General features: G+C 36.2%; 1 protein-coding gene across 1 annotated transcript in view; it reads right to left on the bottom strand.

Annotated features, from left to right (window-relative positions):
- Positions 1 to 16288, bottom strand: part of VPS13B (vacuolar protein sorting 13 homolog B) — a 512636-nt gene that overhangs the window by 146228 nt on the left and 350120 nt on the right. Inside the window, 2 exon segments of the mRNA XM_009275488.2 lie at positions 14304 to 14447; positions 16135 to 16261. Coding sequence (XP_009273763.1) covers positions 14304 to 14447; positions 16135 to 16261 — 271 coding nt within the window.

Raw genomic sequence — 16288 nt, 5'->3', positions numbered from 1 at the left:
AAGTCATAGATTGTCATTTCTAAACAAGAAATAAGATGCACTTTTTTAACTGGAAAAGAATTACTTGCTAGAAAAGTTTATGAATGTCTATAGTGGATTCTCTATCACTGAATTATTTTATTATTTTTAGAAAAATTATTTATGGAACAGACAATCATTTAAAAATCTCTCTAATTGAAAATCTCTCATCTAAAGATGAATTAATTGAAGGAAAACGTACAGTCTGAGGTAATTCCAATCACAGTGATGTCCACTGTCACCTTAATAAAAGATTCTATAAAACTCTGAATTATCAAAAACCCCTAACGATAGAAAAGCTAGCACACCTGTCAGCTTTGCTTCCAATGTTAGACAACTTTCCAAAGGACATCCTCTTTATTTGCCCAAATCAGTTTTAATGCCATTTCTTTCAGCCTTAACACTAACTACTTGTCTCATTCAGGCTAATCATATGGCTTATTTGTCTGAAATTGCACCCCTATCTATTTTCCAATTAATACTTTTCATTTTGGCAATTTATCTGTTTTCATTAAAGTTTGTTAAATCTCCTAATTTACCTAAGTTCACAAATCAGTAAAAATTCCAGTTGTTAGTTCTACCTTAAATAGTGACTAAAATCAAACAAATCCAGTGTCAATACCAATCCTTCAAAGCCCACTTGATGCCTCCAACAGAAGCCATGTGCACTGATGATTAGATAATCCCTTAATGAAGTCAGACTCATTGAGATTGATGAAACAGTGTCATTCAATGCAGCCATGCTTGGAAAAAATTAAGAGCAAGTGGATTGGCTTAAGTTATTGAATTAATTATTGGTTATTTATTGAATAGGCACCTGCTATGATCTAGTATCATTCTAACCTGCAATGCTAAACTGTTGAAAGGAGAAAGTTAAGAACAGCTCTTGGCACTTGGAAGATTATAGTAGGCTAAATCAGTAAGTTAAATAGAACTCTAACAGTCCTTATTATTCTGTTTATATAGTCATAATAAAATATCCCACAATTAATTATTGGTTATTTATTGAATAGGCACCTGCTATGATCTAGTATCATTCTAACCTGCAATGCTAAACTGTTGAAAGGAGAAAGTTAAGAACAGCTCTTGGCACTTGGAAGATTATAGTAGGCTAAATCAGTAAGTTAAATAGAACTCTAACAGTCCTTATTATTCTGTTTATATAGTCATAATAAAATATCCCACAAATTCAGCAATACCAAAACTTCAACTCTTCTAACTTCACTAACAGAACAACTACAACTTAAAACTACATTTTAATCTTATGTTCGAGGCACATGTACAGAATGCTATTCTTAATTGTAATGTTCTGATAAAAACTAATGCCAGCATTATGTCTTCTAGCCTTACTAAATAATTTTTTTTTATGTCAGTAGAATCAGAGATTAATCCATCTAGTTGAATTCACATTGAGAAGAAAAAACATTGGCTGAGAAGTCATAGTCTTACTAACTGAATAATTGCAGTTTACTGGATTAAGGTATGTCTGTGGGTTTTGAGACCCATATACAGATTGTTCCCAATTACAAACATAATTAAAGGAAAACTCAGATGTACTATAAAAGATATTATAATTCTAATTACTGAGAGAAGCTGGCAGCAAAGAGCCTACTTTTATCTAAATACTTACAGACAGAGATAGAGTTTTATTTCCTTCACTATCAAATGTTATTTGTAACCTTTCATTAATTATACTTACTTTTAAAACTCTGCAAATGTCTTTGCAAAAAGCACATAATAAGCTCCTGAGTACTATTAAATCAAAACATGCTAAATTGTTGTCTAGCTTTGTCAGATAATCCAGTGGGAAGAAAGAACTGGGAGAGCTCTTCCCTTTTAAGCCTGAAGAGGAAAATTATAAATTCAGCTTTCAAGACTGCCTTGAAGAACTGATTGCAACAGATTCCTAGTAATAACTAAAGCAAATAAATGTTAAGACATACAAATATTTTAATACTGGCCTCATTTGAGGGTCAATATTCATTTTTATACATTGTAAAAACAGAGGTGAAATTGAAAAGGAATCCAAGAGATCCTCTCTAGCAGATATCAAGTAGTACCCATGTTTTTAAAAACAGGAAAAAACGGTATGGTCACTTATGCTAGGAAAGTTTTGCTGACTATAATAAAAAATAATTTCAGGATGGGATGTCTGCTCTATTTCCATATTTCAGAGAGTCTTTAAAAAACAGGGCCTACATTTTTTAGGTTTGTGAAGTTATTGGTAGGAACATAAGGTTATTAGGCACAGAAAGAATTAACATTTTCTGTTTGCATGCTTTTTAAGGGGAGAAAATGAATTTGTTGGTACTACTTTGCACCAAAGAGGATCTGCATTAGAAATATTATTAATACAGCAATTTACATTACTAGAATATCATTGTCCTAATTGGAGTGGTAATACAGCTAATTTCTCTTCCCATTTACTCCAAGTACCAGTGCACTCTATCAAGAGTAAGATAAACCTCAGATGATCTACACTAGTAGCTTCTAGTCATGTTTTCAAACACTGAGAGATTATAGAAATATCTAAAAAGACAGGCATACTCTAAATTACAGATGTATATTGACTCTCACAAAAGATTGTAAAGTACTTGGAACATGTACAAGGCATATTTTATATGTTACCTAGCACATATCACCAAGGATTAAAACATAGTTAATTTAGAACCAGAGTGAGATCCAGACAGAAACTCTTAGAAGTATTTTGTGCTGAAAACTTATCCATTGTAATACTGCTGATTTGTACTCATTTGCTACAAGTCAACAAGAATACGGGGAAAAGGCAACCATTGCATTCTTCCCCTTCTCTTTAGAGAAAGAACATCACTGCTCACAGCCAGACATGTAATGACATTCCCATAAGTTATTTATTCCTATAAATAATGAGCTGCACACGTGCTTTTTTCGTGTTGGACTGAATGCTAAGTCAATTATTGCCTTTTCAACACTTGAACCTAAAGTTCTTAATTTTATTTGAAGCCCAGATTTAGACCATCATGCTGCCACAGGAGGCTGGGGGAGGAAAAGCACGAATACAAATTTCTTATTTGTCTAAAACCTTAAAAAACCCACCACAATTGCTTCCCTGACTCCAAAGGTCAAATGTTTATTAACACATCAAAACAGGCAGCTGCAAACTTAGGGTATTTCCAGTCTTAATTACTTGATTGTTTAAAACCCCATCCATACATTTATCATAATCAAGTATGGATTATTATTATAATTTATAATCTGAAAATTTACACTTCCAATTCATATATGTACATACAGTCCTGGGCTAAAGGCAGGGATCAAAAAAAATCCATTTACTATAACCATGATATTTTAAAAAGATAAATTTCTTGTATCCCAGTAGATTACTGCTACATTTTTACTACTAGTACATTTAGACAAAATTCAATTATATAGGTTTAAGATTTTTCAATTTGACTTAGAAACAGAAATGACTGTATTTCAATGCCATGCCCACTACTAAATGAACCCCCACACTTGGAGAACCCTACATTTCTCTATAAAACATGAATTATGTTGGCTGAACAGCAGGGATGAGTGTGCATTTATGTAAAATTTATATAAGAAAATCAGCTCTATTTTCGGTGTGTGAGACACATGTGTAATATCCATGGTACCTAATGCAAAACATCAAAAGACAAAATGTTTTACTTCCAGTGACTGGTGTCAAGCAGGTCATATCCCTTTACGGTACTAAACATCTGTTGGGCGTGAATTAATTTCAGTGGCATAGGTTTTCTTAATGAGCAATGTGCCAAAATTGTGATACAATGTGGATAGCCACCTGCTTTCAATCTGCTTAAATCCAGTCCCTTGGAAAACTTTCCATCCCTTTTCTCAGTATATCCTCATTTACACATTAAAAAAGGCAAATGAAATATTAATTATATAACAGCGAGAATTCAACTTAGAATAATATGGACAGGAATATTCAGGAATGTCACAGCTTTGTCACCGCAATTTTTTTTTTTAAATATGCCTAACTTGCTTGCATAAAGGATATTTCATTTTTTTCTGTTAAAAATAAAGAACAAACAAGCTCTTCAACTCCTGCTGCTGAAGAGCCACAAATGGCTGTTATTAATTATATAACAGCGAGAATTCAACTTAGAATAATATGGACAGGAATATTCAGGAATGTCACAGCTTTGTCACCGCAATTTTTTTTTTTAAATATGCCTAACTTGCTTGCATAAAGGATATTTCATTTTTTTCTGTTAAAAATAAAGAACAAACAAGCTCTTCAACTCCTGCTGCTGAAGAGCCACAAATGGCTGTTCAACTCAGCCATTTCAAGATTGCTTTCTTTCCAACAAAACAGGTTAAATACTTAAGAAAAAGCTCTCTAGGCATGAGCCCCAGTCAGGTGCAACAGAGAGAGGAGGTGCTGAGAAACCTGATGGTTCTCTGACATTCGTTCACAGCTGAGGCCTCAAGGACTAATGAATATATCAGCAGTAGGCTGTCTTTACACAGCCTACTAAGTAATTACAAGATAATTGTAATTTTGAGAAGTATTATTACAAGGTAATTCATTAACTATTGATAATTTCTCACTGTTTATCCAAGGTAAAATAAACTAGATAAAGCATAGAATGCAAATCCATGTTTCTAAGTTACAGTGAAAATGTTTCAAATTTAACTCAAAACTGCAAAGTTTGTAACTAACAAAAAAATAATGAGCAAATCTAAAAAAAAAAAACCCAACCAAAAACCAACCCAAAAACCAAACACCCCTGAAAATTCATCATGGAAATAGGAATGGCTGTATCATCGCTAAGAAGACTGATTTCAGAGGGGAGAGGAAAAGAGGAGGAATAGCCATATTGTCAGCTGACTGAGCTGAACTTCAACTGAAATTTTAAAATGTTGGGGTGGTTTTTTTTAAGTTCTGACTGTTTTGGACAGCAATTTAAGAGCAAGACGTGAAAAATCAGAACTGTATCAGGGAACAAGCTCACTACAGATAAGCGTGTGTCTGATTTCACTCCTGCTCCCCATTTTGATGTGTTTTCTCATCAGACTTGGAACACTGTATACAGAGAGTACGTTGTAAGATTGTGGCTTTAGGTAATTGAGAGAAAAGTCTGTTCTGCAGATAAAAGATTCCTACTGTTGATGAGCAATGTGCTAGCTGGGAACAAGAGCTTAATTCAGTGTGTGTGCCTAGTCAACTAAGTTTCCGTGGGAAAACTTCTTCCGAAGGAAGAAGGTCCTCACCTAGATAAATAACTGATAAATTAGTCTAGATGAATCAACTAAGAGTAAGAGTACAAGGCCAATTTAGTGATTCGTGGTTATCAGTGTACTCTCATAGTGATCTATGCTGGGGCTAATCACATTCAATATATTCATAAATGGAAAAAGGAATGAAGAGCAAGGTGAGAATTTTTTCTAAGTATATTAACTTATTCAGGGGCCAACTGTGAAGAACTGTAGACCCCAGAATGCTGAATGTCAGGGCAAAAAAATAGTAGTTTAAATACAATATAGGTAAATGTAAAGTGATGCAAATAGGAAAAAAAAAACCCACATAAAAGGAATATAAAAAGATGGCCTCCAAGTTGACTACTGTCATCTAAAAACAAGTTCTTAACCTTATTACACACAGTTCTATGAAAGGGTCAGGGAGAGGGAAGGAGAGGGAAGGAGAGGGAAGGAGAGGGAAGGAGAGGGATCAGTAGCAGACAAAACCCCATTCTCTTATCAACAATAACAGGAAAGGGAGATGGAACAAAAGGGAGAACATCACTGTGCCAACATATAAATCCATGTGTGCCTGTCTATCTTGAATACTGGGTGCAATTCTGGTCTGGGGGTGCTATTCTGGTCTGGACCATGCCCCACTTATTCCTCAGAAATGGACACTGTCAAACTGAAAAAGAGCCAGAACAGGTTAACAAAAATAACTAATGGAATGGAACAGTTTGTAGGGAGCAATCCTAGTTGAAAAAAACACTAGGACTAAGAAAAGAGACACTGAAAACAGGGTATGATCCAAGCATGTAGGATAAAATGGCCCAGAGATGGTGACTAAGAAATATTTTTTTTCCTAAGATAAGAACTTGAAAGCTAAGTAAAAAGAAAACAGACAAAAAAAAGGGGGGAGGGGTGGGGTGTTGTTCCCACTGTGTATAGTTAGCTGTGGAACTCCTTCCCACAAGTTATTGCAGATAATGAAAGTTTAGTTGAATTTCAAAGGCAACTGGACAAATCCATGAAAAAAACCCCAAACACTGAAGATTATCAAGTACATAGACATCACCACTATCTCTGCAAGTGCCTGAGCTGCAAATACTACATTATAGCTGGAAAAATATTGTAGGGATGCATAATTAATGTATCTGTTCTTATACTGTTTCCAAGTCATATGCTAATATAGGGCTAAATAAATGAGCCTCAGTTTAAGCCACTAGGGCCATTTCTATATCATGTGCCTCACATATCAACCATATTCATCTAGTCGTGTCAATCATATTTATCTGGTAATGGGTCTGAAATCTTTGTATTAGTTCCTTTCTACATTCTGTGCAGTAAGCTTGAAAATATTGAAGAATTTGTCACAGGAAGTACTTGTGAAAATTTAGGGTATTTACAAAAACAAAAAGACCAAGCTAGAAATTTATAATGGTGCTTTCTAGACTTGACAAAAGAAACAAACAAAAAACCCCAGGATAATATGGTACAAAAGGAATAAGAATGCCATCCCTTCCAAAAGATGATCCAGGAAAAATCCAACAGATTTTGAACAAAAGCAAATCTGCCAGTGAAACTATCAAGCACAAAAGAAAATCTTCAGATCTGTTTCTTTACTATAGCCTTTTAAGTTAAGAAAAAAACCCTGCAGAAGGCATCATGATACTCTGAAGAATTTTTCTTCCTGTGTGAGAAACAGGACAAGTCTTCAAATAATTTCAGAAGAAACAAAGCCACATTTATACTTGCTTTTATTATTTAATTTCTAAAACAGCAATTCTGCACAATGAAAAAAATGGAGAACTGCATGTAAGTATCATGAGTGAGTCAGGTCAAGACTACTGGAAGTTAAGACACTTATGTGTGGATTTCTGGAACAAAGTAGACTGTAGGACACCAAGAAGAAAGAGTGAAGTCAGGAGACTGGGAGAAGGAAAGAATGTTATATTAGCTTTATAACTTAAGGGTGGGGGTTTTTCTGTGGGATACTGGGCAGAATACATATGTAGATCAAAGAGCATCCCCATCTCTGGCTTTCTTAATGATGTAGTTCATCCCTGCTCTCTTAAAATACGTTTTTTATTTTGTTAAAAAGTATAAATATTTAACTTGCTTCAAAACACTGGTTTCAAAAATAGTCGTGTTAATCTTTATACATGGTTGTTTTTCAGGTAGACTTAATATGATGATTACTTGATATTAACGAATAACAAAACTAATTACTGTTGGTAAATCCACATGCCTCAGACAGTCTTAATACACTGAAGTTCCTCTTTATCTAATAAAAAGAGATTTACCTGCTTAATGATTTTTAGGCTTCAGAGAATGCAATTCACTAATTTTTGCCATTTTATCTAAGTGTGGCTTATTTTTTGAAATCCAGGGCAGATTAATAGAATTTACTGAACTCAAAATCACGTAAATTAGAAATTGATAGGGGGCTGTTATGATCAGTTAGAGATTATAACATTAGAACCAGTTCAATCATGAAACCACAGCAGGTAGTCTTCTCCTGATATGAAAAATCAGTGAAATGATCCCAGCTCAACATCTTTTTGTCATGTCCCTTGGCGGTGTTCTACACGAAATAAGATTTTTCCTAACATCCAAGCTTGAATAATGTTTCCTTTCATTTTTAATTACATAACTCCTTGTATATCTCTATAATTCTTTACACAACTCTACATAATTCTACTTCAGCCTTGATGTTTGCACTTCTCAAATATTTGTGGCTTCACAGCTCCAAAACATTCGTCTTGCAGCCAAGGTGTATGCATTTGACTCTTATGATCCACCCCTCACACCCCATAAATCATACCCAGAATCCCCAAATATTTTGTTGTCTTTCTTTGGAATACTTGTTAGCTTCAAAGGGCTGCTTGCTGGAAGAGCTGTAATCAGCCCACATAGCTGGCACCCTTGAGTGCTCACCTTGCTGGAGAAAGAATCAGCAGGGAGGCCTACAGAAAGAGTGCTAAGGAGAAGCAGAAAAAGAGACAAGCTTTATATATTCATAGTTTTTACTCGGACAGTTACCACAAACAGTAGAAACTATTGGCTCTGAAAAAACACAAAGCATTGCTAAGTATCAAAAAAGATGAACACAGCTAAGTGACAAAGCTAAGATGAATAAAGCAAAGCTTCTGACTGACATGCTTTGCCCTTCCTCAGAATCCACAAAGCGGGTATCTATCAGATTGCCTGCTTACCTTCTATGATAAAATGGCTGGATGTGTGGACAAGGGTAGAGCAGTGGATGTCATTTACCTCAACTTTGGCAAGGCTTTTAACACTTCCACAGTATCCTTGTATCCAAGTTTGGACATTACAGTCTGGATGGGTGAACTACCAGATGGATAAAAAACTAGTTGAATGATTGAGCTCAGAGGGTACTGATTAATGGGAAGCAGTGAATATGTGCAAGGGCAGGGTTGCTATCCACAGGGACCTAGACAGGGTAGATGAATGAGCCAAATAGGAACCTTAGGATGTTAAATGAGGAGAAATGTGAAGTCCTGTACCTGGGAAGGAAGAACCTCAGCAATGGTACAGGCTGGTTGCAGAACAGTCCTGGTGGACATGAGCCAGTGATGCGTCTGGGCAGCAAAGGTGGCCAGCAACATCTTGGACTGTATTGGTGGGAGCATGATCAGTAGATTGAGGAAAGTGATTATTGCCCTTTACTCAGCACTCGTGAGATCACATCTGGAATACTGTGTCCAGTTTTGGTCCTCACAGTACAAGAAAAATATCAACTGAGTTCAACAGAGGGCAACCAAGATGGTTGCAAAATCAAGACAGCAGTATCAGAAGATGACAAAAAGTTTAATCAGATGGCATCCATGGGCATGTGTACAACTACCTGATTGCAGTCCATAGAGAAGATGGTGCCAGACTCTTCTCAGAGATGCCCGGTGATAGGATGAGAAGCAATGGACACAAGTGGGAACACAAGAAACTCCAATTACGTATTAGGATTTTTAAATTTTTTTTTAACCATTTGGGTGGTCAACTAGGCTGCCCAGAGAGGTTGTGTGATTTCTATCTTTGGCGGTATTGAATTGAAGCCCTAGAGCAATCCGATCTAATTAGGCCTGCTGTGAGCCACAGCCTGGACTATATGAACTTGGTAGGTCCCTTCCAACCTAAATTATTCCATGATTCTATCCTACCTTAACCTTTGTATGCTAAAAAGCAAATCAGCTGTAACTATACACATACGCAAAACTGTGTTTGAACAGACGCTAGCAGGAAACAAATACGAGATGAATATACAATTCATCACTACTGACTTTTCCTTTAATAAGACATACTGTAAAAATGGCTTCCTGAAAACAGGTTAAACACCACATCTTTAAATGTGGTTGAACAGCTTGCCTGCAGGAAAGATACATAATTGAGATTATTATCTTAATTAGTAATAATGGGTGTGCCTAAAGAAAAGCCAAGAAAATACACTCATTGCCTTAAGTCACTGTCATACAAAATTCCATTCATAATTGGAGTTCCAATCTAACTTTCCTTTTGTCTCCCAGCCATGGTGCTCAAAAGTCCCTTCAGACCTTAAATTTGCCTAAAACTTTTCACTAAATCTGAGCAATGATTCTGTGTATTCTATATGCTGGATTATTTTTTCTTTAAAAAGACTAAATCCCTACTAGCAATGCAGAATTTTCAATCAGCTGGACACCTTCAGAAACAAGAATTTTTTGCAACTTTCAGTAGTCCATGGTCAGATCTGTAACAATTCAAATGCATTTCTAGGAGTTGTTTCAATATTTCATCTGCAGCGTCTTTAAAGTGGCACCAATGCATGAAAAAACGTGAAGAATTTACCATTCTTGTTCTCTTCCTACTTTTAGGCAACTCGAATCCTACAACTTCTGTTACAGAACATTTTTCAGTATTGAAGTACACTTTTTGACAGATACTCAACAAAATCTTTGACAAGAATATATCTCAATCTTTCCATTAGTCTAGCAGAAAAAAGGACAATCAATAAAACAAATTTCATGTATGGTCAGTTATCTCAAGAAATTCAAGGCATTCCTTTATCCCCTTTCCTATTCAGAGAATGCCTGTGTGCACCGTTTTTACGTACTTTTGTTTATTGTGTGGTTGCTCATTCATTCATGAGTCCCTGAAGAGATGCATTGTATGTGCATAGGTTCTGAATACCCTTGAAAATAACTGAACAAGTACTTAATGCAAACAGTTCAGTGGTGTAAATTCATGTACAAATACCAAAATAATATTTATTCAAAAACCTGTAAAAATGTCTCTTCTACAAAAAAATGTTCTATTCCTTTCAACTTAAAAAAAAAAATCACTGCCATGCTATCTTGGGGCAGGTTTGGAAGACAGGTTTCATACATTCTGATTTGGAAATGCAAACTTTCTTGATTTCTCCATTTCATTTTGTACTTTCCCATGGGGAAAGTTTCTTCTATTTCTTCTTACTCTTCTGTTAATCATGCTTAAGCAACTAATAGAAATATTGATGAAAATCCTCAAATACTACAAATCATGCTAAATCTGCAAAGCAAATAGGCACTGTGAAAAAAACATCTTAAAGCTATTTTCTGTGAATTGCCTTGCTGAATAAGACTGTGTTGAATGCAAATGCAAGAGGAACACTGCAGCTGGAGAAACAGAGCACAAGTTCTGTGTATCACTATCACCTGCATACAGCTGAGGTAATTTGCAATACTTCAGGAAAGCCTTTGGAGGATGGGTAACTTCAGGTCAATTTTTCTCTTAAAATATCAGACAGAACATATCCAAAGGTGTCTGAGGAACTGGCCAGTGCCACTCCTGGGATTCTCCTTATCATATGTGAAAGGACATGTTGTCTGGGAGAGTCTTTCATGTCTGGAAAATAGTAAATGTCATGCTCATCTTCAAAAAGAGCAAGGAGGAGGATCCAGGGAACCTACTTGATAGTCAGCCTCATTGTAGACCCTGGGAAGGTGACAGAACACATTTTCAGAGAAGCCAATCCCAGGCACTTGAAGGACAAAAAAGTTTTTGGGAACAAACAACACATATTTACCAAAAGGCAAATCATGCCTTACCACAATCTGATTGACTCCTATGATGAGATGATTGATTCTGTGAATAGAGTACTGGATGCCGTTTGCTTTGACCTTAGCAAAGTTTGGACAGTCTTCCACAGCAGACTTGTATCCAAACTGTTGGATCCAAGTGGGAACTGAATGGGTGGACTACAAGGTGGGTAAAAACCACACTGGACCACTAAAATCAGAAAGTAATGGCCACTGTTCCAAAGTGTAGCTGAACTCTAGGTGCAGTGTGACATTCCTCAAGGTTTGATGATGTTGATGTTGAAGACCTTGGCAATGATACAAAACATACCCAAAGAAAGTTCACAGATGACACCAAACTGGGGGGAGTTGTTGATACACTGAGGGGTAGGGCAGCCATTCAGAGGGACATTGACAAAATGGAGGAATGGTTTAACAGAAACCTCATGAAGGTCAAAGGTAAAAGCAAAGTCCTGCAATTGAGATGGAAAAATCCCAAACCAAATACAGGCTGGAGGCCAGCTGCTACAGAGCAGCTTTGCAGAAAAGAACCCAAGGGTCCTGGTGGACAACAAATTGAACATGTGATAGCAGCATGCCCCTGTAGTGTTGAAGACTAAGCACTTACTGGGCAGCTTTAACAACAGCATAGCCAGCAGATCAGAGGTGAGACTATTTCCTTTTATTAGATACTTGTAAGTCCACATCAAGAGGGTTAACAGGTTAAAGCACAGGATTTATGAGGAGAGAGTGAGAGAGCTAGGTTTGTTCAGATGGGAGAAGAGAAGGCTAAGAATGGTGGTGGGGTATCAAATTGCTGTTTCCAGTTACCTAAAGCAGGGTTAAGAAGAAGATGAAGTCAGACTGTTCTTGGAGATGTATAGTGAAATGTTGAGAGACAATGGTTAAAAGCTGTATCAAGCAAAATTCTGAATGGATATAAAGATAAAAACTTGCCAGAGCGAGCGTAGTTAAGCACAGGACAATTACCCAGACGGGCAGTGCAACCTTCTTCCTTGGAGATAAAGAAAGATTTGACTGAACAATGCGCTGAAAAGCCTGATCTAGCTTTGACATTAGTGTTCTTTTGAGCAAAAGAATAGTTTCCAGAGGTGTCTTCCAACCTAAATTATGTTTTGATCCTTGCAATGAAATAATTAGCAGGTGTGAAGTATGAATAGCCACGTGCAGGCTCCAGACTTTGTTCACTGAGATGAAAACAGCAGCATACAATGTGTATTATGTTTCTCTCTGCTGACTAAAGGAGAAACATGAGGATAATAATAAATGTGCATATATTAGAGGGTGGGGTGGCTTCATATAGGCACATGAGACTATAGAACACTGAAGAAAGAACTGGACAAAAAGTAACCAACTATTTGATTTTACATTTTCAGTATAGTGAATGAAGATATAGTTCTATGACTTATTAAAGAGAAGACAAACACCACCTTGAACCAGAAATACTCCCATTACTTATTACAGGAGACCTCAATAATGCAAGGGAGATATCAATGAAGAACAAATAGGTATCTTGGGATGTAGTCAACAAAAAGCTTTCTGAAATTATGTAGTAAATTGCTTTTAAGTTTGTGCAGTCCACATCAGTCATGCAGCACTTCTGCACAGCGCCATCTCAAAATTAAAATTCTTGGCACCCATTCAAATCTTCTGATTCTATCCATTCCACTGAAAATGGGAAAACAGTGCTCCACAAATTATTTATTGAAGATATTCCCATATATACTTATTTATAAAGTTCATCTCCAAAAGAGGTCCTGTGTCTGCAAAGTATCCAAGAAAGACACACTGCATTTCTTTTCTACATCGTTCATGTTTCAACATGGTAATGAAACAACGCCCTTTATTTCCCTCTGTACTTCGGAAGGGATAAAGGAGGAGGGGATGATGTGATGCCTCGATTAGCAGAATACAACTTCTGGGGTTTTGACAGGGTGAGGAGAGAGGAATATAAATAGTTTGGCTGCTCTAGAGCATTCTCTGCTCCCTCCCAGACTCACATGCACGCTGAATCTGTGAGATTCAGGAAAGGAAGGAGGAAAGTTTCTTCAGCTCTCCCATCAGCTAGATTCTTGGAAAGGAAGAGTTGATTGTGTCTTGCTCTTTAACTCTCTCCCTAACTCTTGTTCTTATTTGTGAAGATTTCTCAAGGAATCCAACAACCACTCCAGTGGAATTAGGGCCTTGTCACATATTAAATTGTACTGACTTTAAAAGATGCTGTCAGCCTGACTAGATTCCTGGTTTTGAAGATAAGAAATACATATTTTTTCTTACAGCAGTTTTCACTTTCTTTTCTCCTACCTTTTTTTGTATCAGCCCAGAAGTTTAATAATTTAAACTTACAAGTCTGTCAGTTAGTGACTGGCCTTTAATGCAAACTGAGGTATCAACTTCCAGAAATAAAGAAGAATGACAAATTAAAGAGAGAGTTGCTGAACACTGTAAATTTCCTGAAAAAAACGAGAGATTAATTGTTCAGAAGATGAAGAACCCTTCAACGATGTACCCATCACCATTCTTACTGAAGAAGTATGAGAATATTCAGAGGTAGATTGAATCTTAGGGACTTGAGTGAAGACGGTTAATGTGAGTAGTGGTTACCAGGCACAGCAAAAATTTTATAGTTTACTGGCTTTAGTGAAGCACACAGTGTAGTATATGAACTCATAAGAAGATGCCAAAGCTTCAATAAAAGTTAAAATTAAATGCCAAACAACCTCAAAAACCTACTTAAAAATTGATTTCTTTCATCGTTTATGTAAAATAATTCTCCTTGTACATAAGATGTTGCAGAATCACCTTAGTCTAATTTACTGCATAATATTCTTTTTAAAATAGCACACCCTATTGTTAGAACAACATTAGAATGCATTTTAAAGCTGACCAAACAAATACTAATAATACAGGTATTTCATTTACCTATATATTATTATCTAAATGATGCAAACACCTGATCAGAGCTACAGTACTCTAAAAAAACCAGCTGCAAACCAGGGAAAAACCTACCTCAGTGGTGCTACTGGAAGGTTCCAGTCCAACCATATTGGCTTGTACCAGCTGCTCAAGAAGTTGTACTTGAGCCACATTGAGGAAGAAATCCAGGTTTGTTGTCACATTCACTTCCAAAGAATGACCACACACCAAAATTTCCTGTGGAGAAATTAAGGGAAAATACTAGATAACAACTACTGGGGAAATAATTTTCAGCTTCTATATAACTGTATTATGATTCTCTGCTGTAGTCAATGCTTCAATATTGTATGTAGCATTAATTAGATCTTTTTAGGAGAAAGTGGTGTCTCAGGCTTCTAAACAGGGATGCAGCTTATTCTTTGCTTTGCTTTCAACAGCATAACTATTAAGACAAATTTTGCAAGAAAAGCATCTCGTGTGTGAGGTCTTGTTTCCATCTCTTGGTAGTCTCAAACAGTGGACTGTCAGATTTTGGTTTTTATTTCCTGGCAATGACTACAATTCTCCTTTCCTTCCAAGAAAAGGATATACTTTTTTTTTAAACAAACTCTGCTTGATTTATAATGAAATCACGTGTTGGAACTCACTGATAACCAACCTAATTGATTTCTCTTTGCCTGTAAACTATTGTCACTACCTTGGCAAAGCTAGCTGGATGGCCACTGTTTTATTGGTGTTGTCTAGCACAAAAAAGCTCTTCACCATTGTTGCCAAGCGATAAAGAGATGAAAACCAGAACCAATGCAGAAGGGTTGCTTAATAACTAGAAGTACTAGTTCTCATGAGAAGGTTGCACAATGTTCAAGCTCTTCACAATCTAAACTAGACCTCTCCCTTCATCAGTGAATGTCACCCAGGGAATAGATAACAAGAAGAATGTATGCACAGAAAACACTGAAATTCTTGAACCTAAGCATTAGTAAAGCTCAGAGATTTTTCTTTTAATCAAATAACTTCTATGCATCCTAGCCACCCCCAAGCTTTCTACTTCTTTTTTACATCAAATAATTTTCCACCTGCCCTTGTGATGATGCTTTACACAAAATATGAAGCTGTCAATTTTTTCTTTCTATACCCATTAGCTATTATTTTCCAACAATGTACACCTATTGCACATTGCAATACACACCTAATACCCTTTACGCTTCTGTATCAGTTTTGTTCTTCCCAGGAGGTAGCTGTTATGAGAAATACTCCTTGTGAGCTGACAAAAACTTTCTGATATTTCCCCTACATAAAATATTTTAAATTCTTGAGCTACAAGCTAATGCCAAAAAGGGAGCCAATACCTTTTGTGTGTAACATTCTTCACAGACTAATTAACAGGCTGACCCACAGACTGGTAAAAGTGATTGTTAAATCTGGAATACCTTGAAGTACCCACAGTAATGGCTGGGGAGCGGATGCTTTGTGGAAATTTGTGGGCTTGAAAATCTGGCTAAAAAAACTTGGCTCAACTTTCTTCTTACAGATAATGTATAGGTTGCATTTTCAGGCTTCTTTATGAGAAGCCTAGAATACAATGTTTTGTAATGTTTTACTATAGCACCTCTTCTCAACACCTTTCCATCACAAATTTTTAAAAATATTGCTGGAAATCGTTAAAGGATTCCCATTTTCTGAATTGCAAACAGGCTTATCTACCTCTGGACAGGCTGCCTTTAATATCGAATGCTATACACAAATTGTTTCTCCAGCAGAGAAAGAACATTTCAGCTAGTGATTACGACTTTTTTCTTTTTTCCTTCAGTTGGCAATCTCTGTATTTGAAAACACCTGGACACTTAAAATGGTGGAACAGTAAAATATTAAGATTATCCATATATTAAAAGTTATGTTATTTCTGTTCACATTTTGTACTAACCTCTGGGTGTAAATTCTCTGCAGCATCAATTTTTGTAAAAATAATTGCAGGAGCTGCAGTTATTCGAACCGTGAAATCTGTTAAAATTGGAGTTAACTCCTCTCTCCTCTCCTGATGCCGCCTTATACTAAAAAAAAAAAAAAAAAAAAAAAAA

This window comes from Aptenodytes forsteri, unplaced genomic scaffold (assembly GCF_000699145.1).
Source record: "Aptenodytes forsteri isolate BGI_AS27 unplaced genomic scaffold, ASM69914v1 Scaffold208, whole genome shotgun sequence".
Classification (NCBI taxonomy): Eukaryota; Metazoa; Chordata; class Aves; order Sphenisciformes; family Spheniscidae; genus Aptenodytes; species Aptenodytes forsteri.
This window is presented reverse-complemented; position numbering and strand designations above follow the sequence as displayed.